This window comes from Delphinus delphis, chromosome 11, assembly GCF_949987515.2.
Source record: "Delphinus delphis chromosome 11, mDelDel1.2, whole genome shotgun sequence".
NCBI classification, from domain to species: Eukaryota; Metazoa; Chordata; class Mammalia; order Artiodactyla; family Delphinidae; genus Delphinus; species Delphinus delphis.
This window is the reverse complement of record NC_082693.1, coordinates 81,299,719-81,315,289: the sequence shown is the minus strand read 5'-3', so window position 1 is coordinate 81,315,289 and position 15,571 is coordinate 81,299,719. Positions and strand designations below refer to the sequence as shown.

Genomic DNA, 15,571 nt, shown 5'->3' with positions numbered 1-15,571 from the left:
TCATAACAATCATCTGAGGTAAATACTATATTCAGATATTAAAGAAGAAGAAAGTAAGGCTCATGGAATTTAGAAATCCATCCACTTCAGTGTCCACCTCCACTGACACTACTTTAGGTCAAGCCACCATCTTCTTTCCATGGAACGACTGAAATAGCCTCTTAGCTAGTTTCCCTTCTTTTACTCTAAGTTCTATTGTTTTGATTTGAAAGCGTAAATCAGATCTTGTCCCTTTCCCTCCTTTAAACCCTCCATTTGCTTCCCAATGCATCTCAAGTAAAACCCAAGCTCCACGTAGGTCTGTCTACAAGGCCTCCCGTGATCTGGCCCCAGCTGTGCACTCTGATCCCCTCAATATCACGCTCCACCTCACTCATCAAGCACCGACCATTCTGACTTTCCTTCCTTCTGTTCTCTAATATGTCACAGTCATGTCTGCCTCAGGGCCGTTGCACATGCTATCCCCTCTGCCTAAAATACTTTCCTGCGCGAGCTGTAATAAGGCAGTACATGATGAGTTGTCAACCAAGTGTATAGACAGAAGGAGCATTCACTGGAGGCTGAGGTAGCCTTAACAAAACACAAGTGAAAAGACTTGAGCTGATGTAGTAGGCTGTGTGGGGAGGACTGGGTTGATTGGTGAAGGTGAGCAGAGCTCACAGTAAAGGGAAAGGGCATGAGCAAAGTCAGAGACAGCAAGATATATTCAGGGCCTGGTATGGAGGGCTATTCAGCTGGAACAGAATCTGACAATTAGAGGAGTGGTACTCTGACTATTTAAGTTTCTGATTGCTACTATAACAAATGACCACAACCTTAGTGACTTAAGACAGCACAACTTTTTTATCGTACAGTGCTAGAGGTCAGAAGTCTGAAATGGGTCCTACAGAGCTAAAATGGGGGTGTCAGCGAGTTGCATTCCTTTTGGAGGCTCTGGGGAAACTCTCTTCTTACTTTCTGAGCTTCTAGAGTCTGCTTGCATTCCTTGGCTTGTGGCTGCATCATTCCGACCTTTGCCTCCACTGTCACATCTCCATCTCTGACTCTGACCCTCATGCCTCCTCTTATAAGGACCCTTGCAATTATGTTGAGCACACACAGATAATCCAAAATAACCTCTCCATCTCAAGATCCTTAATTTAATCACATCTGCAAAATTCCTTTTACTGTGTAGGGAAACACATTCACTGGTTCTGGGAATTAGGACATAGGCATCTTTGATGAGGAAATTATTCTGCCTACCTCATCCGCCTTGGGGAGGATCATGAATGCAGTGCCGCAGAGCTTCCCCTCCTGCCCATCAGAGAGCAAGCCCATACCTGCCAACCTTTAAGTTCAAGTCAAGGGTAGGCCCCCAAATCCCTGCTTGGGGCCAGCAGTCAAACCCCTGGGAGCCCAGATGCTGACAGGTTATTCCCAATCTCCCTGATCAGACTTTATTCCTGAGATGCTGTGCGATGAGATCATGCCTGCTGGCTCTTGCATCCCTCCATAGGATCTTCACTTCTAAAGGGCCCTGACCCATCTAATCTAGTCACAGTGCCCCCTTCCCTCCTTTTCAACTTAATATCCCAGTTATGAACTTTCACCCATAGATGGCGCTGTCCTCTACCTCCCACCTGTCCACCCTGACACCCCCCGCCCCCGTCCCCCGGAGAGATAGCAGTAGTGACTGTAAGCCTTGGCAATGAGCTCAGACAGACCTGGGATCTTGCACAGGATCTGCCACTTGAGCAAGTCACTTTATTATACCCCAGTTTCCTCACTGTAAATTGGGTTTAATACATAACAGCACTTGCTCCACAGGGTGGTTATGAGGATTAAATAAAATAATATGTGTAAAGAATTTAGCTTAGTGGCTGGCATGGAAAGTGTTCATTAAATGCTAATTTTAAAAGCAAAACAAAAAAGATAAGGAGAAAGTGGAGGGTTTTAAAAAGGTGAGCTGTCATAAGCATTGTAAGGGTTCGTGTTACTTTTACCTACCTCTTTTGGAAAATGGCCCAACTTATATTTTATCTTTGCAAAATCAAAACATGAAACAGGAACTAAATAACACAAGGAAGAGGATGGTGTGTGTGTATGTATGTGTGTGTGTGTGTGTGTGTGTGTGTGTACACCCCATGCACAAACATATGTTGGGAAGAAAGAAAACTATTCAGAGAAAATACTTTTTTTATGTTTCTTACCAAAACATGTATATATGTAGAAAGGGAAGGGAGAGATAAGGGAATAAACTATAAAAGCAAAGGATTATATATGTGGAAGGATATATGGGAAAGATAAAAAATAAACAGATAGATACCAGGAAATCATGTTGCTTTGGCTTAAGAGTAGATGAAAGAAGCATTTCTGCAGTTGCCAGTGTATATTGATGTATCAAATAAGTTGTCATATCTCTCTCTTTTTTAAAATATTTCTTTTCTTTTTCTTCTTCTTTTTTGGCCACGTGGCTTGTGGGATCTTAGTTCCCCAACCAGGGATTGAACCCGGGCCCTTGGCGGTGAGAGCACAGAGTCCTAACCGCCAGGGAATTCCCAAGTTGTCGTATCTCAGGTTGCACAAGTACAGGCTGAATGACCACTAGGCAGGGGTGTGATGGACACTCAACTGGGGGATGGACTTAGGAGCCTTTAAGATCCTGCTCAGTGATTAGACATAAACTCCAAAATATGGTCTGCAATTCAGTTTCATCTCATTCTATAAAAGCTGCTTAAGCCACCTATGAAATCCACAGTACCTCCACAGTTCATGATTTTTCTGACAGCAGTTGTGGTCAAAATTTTTCTGCTTCTTAAATGATCAGCCAGTTGTCCTCCAATAGGCACAATGATTGTCATCACCATGTGTGGGAGTGCTGACAAGAGACCCACCTGGAATGAAAAGAAGCAATGAGCTATTTTTAGCTACTTCTGAGAGAGGTACTTCCTTAACTCCCTGCCCCTGCCATCTCCACTGCACCCCTCACCATCAGATTTAATCATCTAATTATACGGGACCAAGGTAGGCCTGAATTCTGTAATAAATAAACAATGAATGAATGAATGGTTTTAAGGATAGACCCAATGTCTCCTCCATCAGATCGGAAGCTCCTTGAGGGCAGAGGTGACTTTTATTCATCGCAGGCCCCAGCACGCAGCAGAGTGCCCGGCACACCGTAGTTAAACACTTGGCGCAGACTGAGTGTTCTCCAATGGCAGCCACTATGGGCTGTGCTAGCTCTTCCACGGTCACTTCTGACAGTACCTGTAGCCATGCAGACATCTACCTCTACTAGGCTGCTGTTCTTTCCCTTGCGGGAAGGAGGCTTAATTCTTTTATGATGACAGTTTATGTTTTACCATTCACATTCTTCCTCCCTGAAACACAGACAACCTAATGGCAATGGCTGGGGACTTTGAAAAAGTTCTTTCTAAACCATACAAAGCTCTGGCCGTTATCGCTATGACCGTGATCTGCAAAATGAGCTTTAAGGTTCTTACAGCTCCTCACTGAATAATTTACAGGAAAAACAAAAAACAAAACAAAAACCGAAAAAAATCTCTCACCCTTAAATCTTTTGATCCTTGCCTAATATGCAGTCCTTGAGTCAGCTTCAAAAACACTTTGAGATCAGGTATAATACAAATCTTTAAAAGCAGCTTAATACAGCTCTGATCCTTACTAAGAAGAAATTAAATAGCTATGTACACTGTGCATAGAATGTATAACTTGTCTGACCTCCAGGGTATTAGGTGTCACAGAACCGTTATGAATTTTGATCAGCAATTTACTTATTTTATCATGCAAAGATTTTCTCAGAAGCAAGAGATTTAAAGTTCAAGAACATCTGAAGCAACTGTGTGTTTACCTTACTTATTGCAAATCCAAAGACCTCTTCAAAATAAGCAGGCTGACTTATTAACAGCAAGTAAAAGGTCCAGCTTCTGCAAAAATTTGCCACAATGATTGCGTAAACCGGCAACGATGTAAAAAATTTTTTCCATGGTGTATTAAATTTCTAGGGAGTAAAAATACCGTGGGATTTTTAGTGAATATACTGACAGATTATTTTTCTTAGGAGGATAACACAATCACTGAGAGAAATACTCATAAAAAAGAGGCAAGTCTTCATCCATCCGGCTCTACTTACACTGAGACTAACCAAGTTGGCTCCTTCTCCTATACTTGTCTCTATATAGGTCCTTTCCTCATGGGATATTGTTGGGTGAACTGCTGGACACTCATAGGCCTGCAACAGCCAAAACATGTACCAGATAATCCCAAATATACCTGCAGTTGAAAAACAAAAGGCTTGATGATACGGTCTCATTTTCTTCCATCTCTAAATCTGTCAAATTTCAAAGTATTCTCAAACGGCACTATATTCAGCTAGGAGAAAGTGTTTGGTTTATTTTTCCGTTGTTGATATTATTAACTGGTATTTAAAGAAAGATAATGTTCTGCTCATTAAATTCAACTTTCATATAAACATTAAATGAATCATTGCTAGACAAGTATTCCATTTATATGATAAACTTGTCTTAGTAATCTCTATTTTCATACAGAAAACTCTTAGCCAACCCCATTAGACAGTAAAATACCACCTCTATGAGTCACCCAAGGGGACTCGTGAAATCAAATCACTCACCATAAATATAAAAGACAGAGGCCCATCCCATGTACTGTACCAACACGCCGGCCAGCGGCATGGCAATCACTGCCCCCGCGTAGGAACCTAGAACGGGAAAAGGTTGAGGGAAACTTACCAGTCGTCATGCGAGCCCTTTCAAACCATTTAGAGTTCTGTGGTCGAACTGAGGATGAATCAAACTGTGCAGGAGTCACGAGGAGGAGCAGGCAAACTCCCACCGTGCCCAAAACAGGGCTTCCAGGAGAGAAAGTTCACCAGGATGCCCTTTAACTTCCTCCAGACACCATGGAGGGATCAGACAAAGATGGCTCAGGCACCGTGATTTGGAATTACAAGAGAATGGAATGAAAAGATGAGAAAAATCTAAGAGAATTCTGAAAAATTCAACCAGGCACAATATTGGGTGCAGAAGACAGAAAGTGAAGGAACATACGTATCTACCTCTCAGGGCTCACAGAGCAGAAGGATTATCACCGTGGCCTTTATTTATTAAAAATGTTTTTTCTTCCAGCTTTATTGAGATATAATTCACCTAGGTCGTTAAAAGAGGGACTTCAAACTATGAAAGGATCATGCTATTAGAGTCTTGATTTTTTTTTTTTTAATACCAGGAAACAGTTAAATTTCAGGATGGCAGGATGACCAGGATGGCTTCTGTCTCCATCCACCTCCTAAATATGTACATTTTTTAGTTTCTTACTTTGTAAATACCTAACCTTGTAAATACTTACCTATATGTGGATGTTTGTCTTGTCTAGACAAGATAGTGAGGGCTAGAGGCAGTGACCTCACCTCCACTATCTCCTGCAGTTCCATGATACCTGCTGGAGAAACGTGAGCCCTGCAAACTCCCAATAAATATTAACTAAATCAAAAAAAATTACTATCTGAAATTCCCTCTGGGTATGAATGAAAAAAAATTCTTGCTTCAGAAAAAGTGAGCCACAAAAGGAAATTCTGTATCCCAGAATCCAATGCTAAGAAAAACCTTCAGGAAATGGGAGCTCGGGGATCTTCCAGTGAAAGAGATTAAATCCCATCTTTCCAAGCTGGGCCCGACTGGTTATGAAAGGCCTGACCTGGAATCCCAAATCTGAACATCTTAATACCTGAAGAAGTCTCTCAGTCTCTCCAAATCATTTTCATTAGGTAGAAGATGGAAGTGAAATCTCTATCTCACAGGGTTGTTTTGAGGAGCAAATAAATTATTAGATGAAGATGCTCTAATTAGTGCTGCATAAACACCAACTATTACTGCTACTGTCATGTACAGAATGACGGAGCACTTTTTTTTTTTTTTAACCTCAGACTTCCTCAAACGAATAAGGCAAGCATTCCAGGATGTATCATTAGAAAGAAGAGCTGCAGGCCTAATTCCTCTGTGGGTGTGGAGAAGATGGTCTTCTTTCCTGGACCAAATACCCTGGGAGTGGGGGTGTGGGGCCTCCAGCTTAGATGATGCAAACAGGGAGGGTCGGGGGATAACAATCTATAAGATCCACTGGGTGCTTTCTGTGTGCTCTCTAGTACTGTGCTGAGTATTCTGGACCCCTGATTTTATTTAACCCTTTTTTCAACCTGGTAACATTGGTACCGGTGTCATCCCAATTTTACAGGAAGGGGAGGGGAGGGGAGGTAGATTTCCTGAGGTCACATAGGTGTGAGTGCTAGGACCCCAGGTCTGCAGGAATCCGAAGCCTTTAACCTTAACTACTTAATAATTCAGTCCTGCTTCTTCCGCTCAACCATACCCAATAATTCCTCACAGTAAGAAACATTCATTCACTGAGGAAATTTTACAGCTTGAAATTGTCCTTCCCTGTCTTTATTTATTTATTTATTTTTGCTTACGCGGGCCTCTCACTGTTGTGGCCTCTCCCCTTGCGGAGCACAGGCTCCAGACGCGCAGGCTCAGTGGCCATGGCTCACGGGCCCAGACCCTCGGCGACACGTGGGATCTTCCCGGACCGGGGCACGAACCCGTGTCCCCTGCATCGGCAGGCGGACTCTCAACCACTGCGCCACCAGGGAAGCCTTTCCCTGTCTTTTAGATGAACTCTTCCTCATCCTTCCAGACATGGCTGAATGTAATCTCCTATCACACCCTGAGCACACCCCAACAGGGCTCTCCACCCATATTGCCCTCACTGCACCTTGATGCCTCTGTGTGGTCACCAGGGAGGACAGAGGAGGCCCTCCGATACTTGTTGCTTGGCGTGGGGAGAGGGGAGTGGCTGAACGGGGGATGGGAGAGTCCCCAGTTCTGTCCTCACTCTCCATGGGAATTTATATCTTTTTTCCCTCCCTGAGCCTCCACTATAAAATAATGGAGGTAGAAAAAGAAATCAGATTTGTGGCTATCAGAGGCAGGGGTGGGGAGATGGGAAATTAGATGAAGTCAGTCAAAAGGTACAAATTTCCAGGTATAAGATAAATAAGTCCTAGGGATGTAACATACAACACGATAAAGATAATTGACACTGCTGTATGTTGTCAAAGAAAGTTAAGAGAGTAAATCCTGAGTTCTCATCACAAGGAAAAAAAATGTTTTTCCTATTTCTTTGATGTTGTATCTGTATGAGAGGATGGACATTCACTAAACCTATGGGGGCAAACATTTCATGATGTATGTAAGTCGAATCATTATGATGAACACCTTAAAATTATGTAGTCTGCATGTCTCTTACAACTCAATAAAAGTAGGGGGAAAAAACCAAAAACAAAAATCTATGTCTTTGAATAAAACCAGTTTTACTTCTAAAAAAATTAAAATTAATAAAAAATATAAAACAATGGATGTGACTAGATGTTTTCTAAAGACCCTTCCAACTCCAATATTTTTGAAGTGTAAGAATCAATTATCCCTAAGCCTGGGCTTACTTCTAATGACATTTTCCCTTGGCTGTTCTTTGAAACCAAGGCCACACCTTAGCTGGGAAATGTAATAAAGCCTGTGACCTTGATCAGGTAACTTTCCTTGAGAGTCAAATCATTTCTTTAATTAGCCCTTCTAGGTCTATAAAGACACTAAGAATGGGCAGTAGCTGCTAGTTATTCTTGTTTTGCTGGCAAATCAAAATGAAAAGACTTACAAATAAATCATCCAAAGACAATATCAGGGGACTTCCCTGGTGGCACAGTAGTTAAGAATCCGCCTGCCAATGCAGGGGACACGGGTTCGAGCCCTGGTCCAGGAAGATCCCACATGCCACAGAGCAATGAAGCCCGCGAGCCACAACTACTGAGCCTGCATGCCACAACTACTGAAGCCTGTGCACCTAGAGCCTGTGCTCTGCAACAAGAGAAGCCACCGCAATGAGAAGCCCACGCACCACAAAGAAGAGTAGCCCCAGCTCACCGCAACTAGAGAAAGCCTGTGCGCAGCAATGAAGACCCAATGCAGCCAAAAATAAAATAAATAAATAAATTTAAAAAGACAATATCAATAGGTCAAGGTCAGCTGGGGCAGAATCATATTCTTCTAGAGGTGGTATAAGATCAGTAGTGGAGGTAGAGATGATCTTGAACTTCAAACAAGAGGACAGAAATACTTTCTAAGGACAAGAGAGGCTAAAGAAGTAAAGACATCTCTGCTGTGCATGCATTTCCAAACTAGGCACAAAATAGACACTTTGGGTGGATATTTCACACCAGATTCCCTGGGATCCTTCATTACTACTACTACTACTACTTAAGGAGGTAAAGAGAGAGAGACAGAGGGAGAAATAAATAAAGATATTCAGAGAAATAAAGCTTCCTCTTTAGCTAAGAAATACACATTACCTACGGTTAGGAAAGACACGCTAGCCTGAAAAACTAAGCAGAACTAAATTCTGATCCTAATTCTACGTGGGCCTGTTGTGACTTTCGTGGCCTAAGGCACTTTTGTCTTTCTTGGCCCCTTCTCCCATAAAAAATATTTGAAAATATTGGTGGCAACATGTGCTGTTCTTGTTCAAATGTTAATCAATACCTAGTAGACTCTTCTGAACATTGATTACTCTCAGAGATTCGTAGAGGGGCCAGTCCCAAAGACATGGCTTCAAATGAGGCAACCTTAGCAAGGTGAAGTTTGGAGACCCAGGAATTTAAGTCACATCACTACTTAAGAGCCATTAATTTACTTTCGGGTAAGATGGATGGTGTCCACTTTGTTTTTATCTGGAAGATAATGGCGAAAATTGATTAAACAGCTTCTATGACAATGTGTACATAGTAGTGTACAGTGAGGAAAGTTCTGAATCAAGAACCAGGTGGTCTAAAAAAAAAAAAAGAACCAGGTGGTCTAGATCCAGCTCCTTAACTTAGTAGCTGTGTGACCTTGGGCAAGTCGTTGGACTTTCGTTTCAGTTCAATGAAACTAAACTTTAGTTTTAATTTCTTCATTTGTGAAAAGGAGTGGGGGCCTTGATGATTCTATTGATATATATTCTGTTTTCAACTTTGGAAAATATCATTTGTTGGCTAATCCTACAAACACCTCCAACCCCTTCTTTCTTACCTTTGTCTATTAAAGATGCTAGAAAAACTAGGCACTTGCTTTTCTAGCCTTCTCTGCAGTTAGTAAAGTATATGACACAATTAGAACCAAGGAAATATAAATGGAAGCCTGCTAGGGAGTTTGGGAAAGCTTTTGCTTTCCTAGTGAAAGGAACAGACATGGTTAGGACACCTATCCCCACTTCTTTCTGCCTTTAATGTGGACTTGATACCTGGAGCTGTGACAGCCATTTTGTGAACATGAGGAACATGCATGAATGTAAAAAGTTATCACTCTGAGGATAGTGGAGTAAAAAGTCCGAATGTGCGTAGTCCCTGGATAGATCACGAAGCAGCAGGATCAGTATTAGCAACGATTTACCTTTGGACTTCTGTTATGTGAAAAAAATAAATTCTATTTAGTAGGGTCTTCACTTGAAGCCAAAGCATTCCTAAATGAAACTTGTTATGGTTCTAATACACTTACCGCAAAAAGAAGTTGTGGCCAGTCGGCTTCTCTCCAAAGGCGGTGCCCACTTACTCCACATCCCATGGCAGGCTGGGTAGGTCACACCCTGGCAAAACAGTTGAAAATAGATTATTCGATTCGACTCCAGTTTCTTTTTGTGTTTAAAACACAGATTTTGCTTCTTTAACACTACAATTCAAAGCCTAATTTACAGATACTAAATGACATGTGTCAGCTATTTTGGCTCATGGCACAGATGCTGAAATTCAAATACTAGTTCAAACGTAAGCATGGTGGGGAATAGGGAAGGAGTCTTTATATTTCATATTATTATAGAATATTAGTGTAGAAAGGGATTTCCACAACCAGCCGGGATATCCTGTCATTTTCAAGATACAGAACCTGAGGCTCAGAGCCATTAACTGATTAGATTCTAGTCTTCACGGCTGCTAATATCATGTTCTTTCTACCATGTTAGTATTTTCTGAAGTGTGGTATATGCCCCTCTAGTGGGATTAAAGTTGGACTTAAGGTGCTACAACAACCTACATTTTTTATTATAATTGTTACATATATATTATAACATGCTTTAGAAATAAAATATAACTAGTACATCAAGCCCATGATATCAAAGATATTGTTGCTTATGATAGGTTCTTTTATTTTGTTTTGTTTTGAAGTGAATTGATCTAGGGAAAAACTATAGGCAAATAATAGTATAAATCGTAGTGTGGATGTGACAAAAGTGACAAAGGTTAGAGGTGAATGCCTGAGTTCGGGAAACATTTCTCTACATCAGGTATTGGCAAACTATAGCCTGATATGGCCCCACCATCTGTTTTTGTTCAGCCCTCAAGTAAAGATGGCTTTTACATTTTTAAGTGGGCAGAAAAAAAAATTGAAAGAAGAAGAATATTTCCTGGCATGTGATAATCATATGAAATGCAAATATCAGTGTCCAGAAAGTTTTACTGGAAAGTAGCCATGCCCACATGTTTACATATTGTCTCTGACTGCTTTTGCATTACAATGGCAGAGTTGAGTTACTGTAACAGACCATAGTATGGCCAGCAAAGTGCAAAATATTTACTTTCTGGCTCTATATTATTCTACCTCCTTCATCAAGTTAAATCTCTGTGTAAGACCACACCCTTGAAAATTTACAGATTTATTAATAAGTCCATTTAAACTGTTTTAGTGGAAAGAGCCCTTGCTATGTGGACTGTAAGTTTGAGTCTTTCAGTTTCAAATTTTATTAAATGAAAGGGGTTGGATTATCTCTAAGATCACTCCTGCCTCATCTGAAATTCTGCCCTCTATGAAATGGTCCTTTATTGGGTATAAATATGGAATCATACAAGGCATTTTAATTAAAGGATTCATAATTATAATCACAACCAGAGAGTTCAGATAGCAGGACAAGGTGGAAGATAGGAAAACTGAGTAAAGGAGGTTTTCTTCAAAAGCTGAAATTTCTAAAGGACCATGTTGTCTCCAGCGATATCAAAATGTGTTAAGAATCTCCTACCTCCACTAGACCTTGCAAAATTCTGACACACATGACACATCCGTAATGTACTCTGGCTGCAGAAGGAATGAACATGTTCAAGGTCGATGTTAAGAAGATGGCAGCTCCAAAGACCCTGAGGGACCAAAACACTGTGTTATTGGGCAGGCCCACTGATGGATGTGGCATGTTAGTTAAACATCAGGAACAAACCTAACAGTTTATGGAAGATCACTATAGAAATTAATGGAAAGAGAAATAGATGTGTTAGGATCTGGTGTGTTCCAAGCTAGACTGTTGGGCCGCTTTGATTCCCAAGTTCCAGTCCCTGGACCAATCATGGGAAGGTTTTGGGCAGTACAGGGATGTCCTGCCTAGATGAGATCCTGAAGCTGGAGATTGACCAGCATGAGGTAAGCTTGCTGGAGACCCACCATTCTTCTTGGTTCTACCCAACTGATCCATTCTGACCATTACCTCATGACTTCTGCACATTTGGGTTGTGTCTCCTGCTTCCCAATTCTGCTCTCACTTTACCAGACGGGGATACTGACTATCTGAGAAGCATGCTGTGTCCTGGGACCAGCCAAGCACAAGACAGGCTGTGTACCTGTCTTAGCCCCCAACTCTCTGCCAAGTACCGTGTGCCTTCTCCTCCCTGCCTGGACAGGAGTGTCCTGGGAAAAGAGAGCTGGCAGCATTTTCTTCTTTTCTCACACATGTTAGTGATGCTTCAGCCCTTTTTACATGCTGCGAAATCACTTTATATGTTATTTCTTCTTAGGGCAGAAGTGTAAGTAGTAACCCCAGAGACCATAAGAACTAATATTTTATCACTTTTTAAAAAGAATACAACAGGTAAGTGACAATAAAGGACACAAACTACACAAGAACATAAGTAAATATGAGTCATGCTTATACGAGATGACTTTCAAACTTTTTTGTCCTTGACCCATAAAACAAAATATATTTTATACTGCAACTCAACACACTGATACACACAAATGTAACCGAAACAAGTTTCAAAAACCAATACTTAAATGTGCAATGAGCTAAGATATTTTCTATTCTATTTTATTCTATTTGATTACCTTTTCTTCTATTTCTCCCTCTTTTTTTTAGAAAATGGTCATTGGTAAATCACGATTGATTTTATTACCACCTAATGAGTTCTGTTTTAGAGTTTGAAAAACACTGCTTTATAAAGTATACACTTCACAAAATCCACATATGTAAAGTCAATTACAATTAGAAGAGACTTGGAAATAATTAGTACACTCCTTTTCTGGTACATATACGTACTACATCTCCCCCAAGTGGCCATCTTTCTGCTTGAATACCTTTAGTGACAGAGAACTTACTACTCCTTGAAGCACCTCATTTTGTCTTGGACCCACTTTTAATTGCTCAAACACCTACCATAGAATCTCAAGGGCATTAAAGACATCTTGCAATCTAGAGACTAGCCCCTCCTACTCACATGACAAAACCTGTATGGAACAGGACGATATTAACATAGTACAGAGAATCACAGAATGTCATTGGTCAAAGGCAACTCAAACACGATCTAATCCGTTTCATTTCACAGATGAAGAAACTGAGGCCCAGAGAAAACAGGAACCCAGTAGAGGTCACCAAGTGAGTTACTTAGGGTCCAGGAACTGTTTCTCCTGACTCGGTTGCAATTGATCTTTTTATTACATAATCATTTAAAGAATTGCAAGATAGAATAGATTAGACAAAAAAGTAAACAAAAAGAGACTCTTAAGAACAGGATCATATAAGATCAATGTCTGTGAATCACATCTTTAGGAACGGCTTCTATCTTTCATTCTGTACCCCTAAATTGAGAGCCAATTATGCAGATTTTATAAGAGTACAAAGCCATATTATGATCTGTGCAGCACTCATGTTATATCAATTTATCTTACCTGTTAGCAGCAAACTTATTTGAAATGAAACCACCTGGAATTTGTGTCACAATATAGCCCCAGAAGAAAGATCCATGGATAAGGCCCACCGTCTCTGGATCCCAGTTAAATTGTGCTGTCTGGAAATGAGAAATCAGACACAGTTGTGTTTGGAAGAAAACACTTGACCATAATTATTCACTGATCAACCTACACAATAACCCCATGAGGTCTTTCCTTCCCTCCTTTATTCAAAGAATATTTTATGGAGGGCCTCTTGTGTGCTTGGGATATAGGACAAAACAAAGTCCTGGCTGTCACTGAGCTCAGGTTCTAGTGATAGAAAGGAGAGATTATGTACAAATTAAAAAAAAGAAAAAAATAGATATACATGTATATGTGCATATATATATGTATATGTGTGTACATATATACATGTATGTGTGTATATATTATATATATACATATATGTGTGTGTATATATATACACACAGAATAATGATGAGTGCTAGGAAGAAAATAAAACAACTTGCAAAGAAAACAAAAAATAAATTCTAGGTCTATTAGGCTATTTACTAGGTTATTCAGATACCAATTTAGTGACAGCACAAAGGGAATGAGAGTCTTAATCTCTCGTTTCATAATGAGGATAATAAAACCTATTCTACCTCCCTATAGTATGTGTGGGGATAAACACCATAAATATTTCTAGTAGGTTATCCCTCTGCTTAGAGATTTTGCATTTAACACATTAGGATAATGCCTGGAACATAGTGTAGTCTCAATAAATGTTAGCAGCCATTATTGTTGTTATGATGATGATGATGATAACAACAAAATACCCTTCCACAACTCTGAGGTCATTGAAAATATGATTCTTGAGGGTTAGAGAGCCTTTCCTCACTTTCTTCCCCAGGCATAGTAACTCATCCTTTTCAGACTCCCTACAAATATCCCTCCTCTGAGGAAGCGCCTCAACTGCCCTGAACTGAAGTGGTCATTTTCCTAGGCTTGGTCCACAGACCTCTGTTCTTGCAGCCATGGCACTCACACTGTTCTCAAACTTGCCATTCACGTGTCCACTTCCCACATGGGGTGGCGAGTAACTCTAAGGTGGCAGCCATGTCCTTTTGACTTTATAGCCTTAGTACCTGAAACAAATGCCTGTAATGTAGAAGGGGCAAGTAAAGATTTGCCAAATGAATGAATAAACGAATGGCTTTGTAAAGCATTGATATCAAAATGCTAGATGTTCCTATTATGGAGTAAGGGTTCTTAATTATCAACATATTACATCTCATAAATTTTCTTTTTTAAAAAAATATTTATTTAGGCTGCACTGGGTCTTCGTTGCAGCATGCAGGATCTTAGTTGCAGCCTGCAGGCCTCTTAGTTGCAGTATGCAGGCTTCTTAGTTGCAGTATGCAAACTCTTAGTTGCGGCATTCATGCAGGATCTAGTTCCCCAACTGGGGATCGAACCCAGGCCCCCTGCATTGGGATTGTGGAGTCTTAACCACTGGACCACCAGGGATGTCCCCAACATCTCATAAATTTTTATCACGGTTTATTTTCCCACAAATTGTTATATAATAATTTGCTCATTTATTCAACATGTACCTCATGCCTCCTGTGTGCCAGGTCAGGTGATAGGCAGTATAAATACAAACTCAAACAAGTATTGCCTTTGCCTTGAGGAGATCACAGTCCAGGTAACGTTGGCCTGTGCTCTGTACTGTAGTTTCCACTTTGCAGATTAGGAAGTTGAAGCTCAAGAGTAAAATGGGACTAACAATCATTCATTCAAACCAGCTTACCAAATTTTTATTTCATGCTACTTCATGCCACACATTGCTCTAGGCACTGGGGATACAGCAGTGAACAATGACAGCAATTGCTACTTTCACAAAGATGCCAGTGGGGATGGCAGAAAGTATACAAGTGCATACTGTGTTAGATGGTGATCAGTGATAAGAAGAAAAAAATAAAGCAGAGAAGGGGACAGAAATGTTGTGTAGGAATGAAGTAGGGTGAAATTTTAGATAGAGTGGCCAGGAAAGGCTTCAGTGAGGAGATGATTGTTGAGTAAAGTCCTAAAGGAAGAAAGGGAGCAAGGCATGCTGTTCATTATCTGAAAAGAAAGCTTTCCAGGCAGAGAAATAGCAAGTGCAAAGGCCCTGAGGTAAGGATGTGTCTTGTGTGTTAGAGGAATGGCAAGATGTCAGTAAAGCTAGAGGGTAAACGTGAGGAAGAGGATAATAGGCATTAAAATAAGAGAGGTTCAAATGATGAAGGGCCCTTTAACTCATCATAAGGACCTTGGCTTTTACTCAAAGACAGAGGGAAGCACTGAGTGAAAAGGGACCTGATTTTAAGTCACTTTCCACGTCTTTCCTCTTCTAATCCTTACAACACGTAGAGGTAACTATTATTATCTCATTTTTTATAGAAGAGGAAATTGAGGCTTAGAGAGATTAATTTACTTGCCCAAGGTCATACAACCAGTTATAAAGAGAGCCAAGACTAAGCCCTCTTACCTACTTGACCCCAAAAAACTGTATTCTTTCCATTGCT

General features: G+C 40.6%; 1 protein-coding gene across 1 annotated transcript in view; it reads right to left on the bottom strand.

Moving 5' to 3' along the window:
* The window catches only part of SLC17A8 (solute carrier family 17 member 8), a 52,201-nt gene that overhangs the window by 12,901 nt on the left and 23,729 nt on the right, over window positions 1-15,571 (bottom strand). The window contains exons 3-9 of the mRNA XM_060023886.1: window positions 13,020-13,138; window positions 11,110-11,224; window positions 9,600-9,687; window positions 4,631-4,717; window positions 4,133-4,272; window positions 3,851-4,000; window positions 2,741-2,873 (exon numbers count right to left, since the gene is read on the bottom strand). Of these exons, the coding sequence (XP_059879869.1) occupies window positions 2,741-2,873; window positions 3,851-4,000; window positions 4,133-4,272; window positions 4,631-4,717; window positions 9,600-9,687; window positions 11,110-11,224; window positions 13,020-13,138 (832 nt within the window). The remainder of the gene's footprint in view (window positions 1-2,740; window positions 2,874-3,850; window positions 4,001-4,132; window positions 4,273-4,630; window positions 4,718-9,599; window positions 9,688-11,109; window positions 11,225-13,019; window positions 13,139-15,571) is intronic.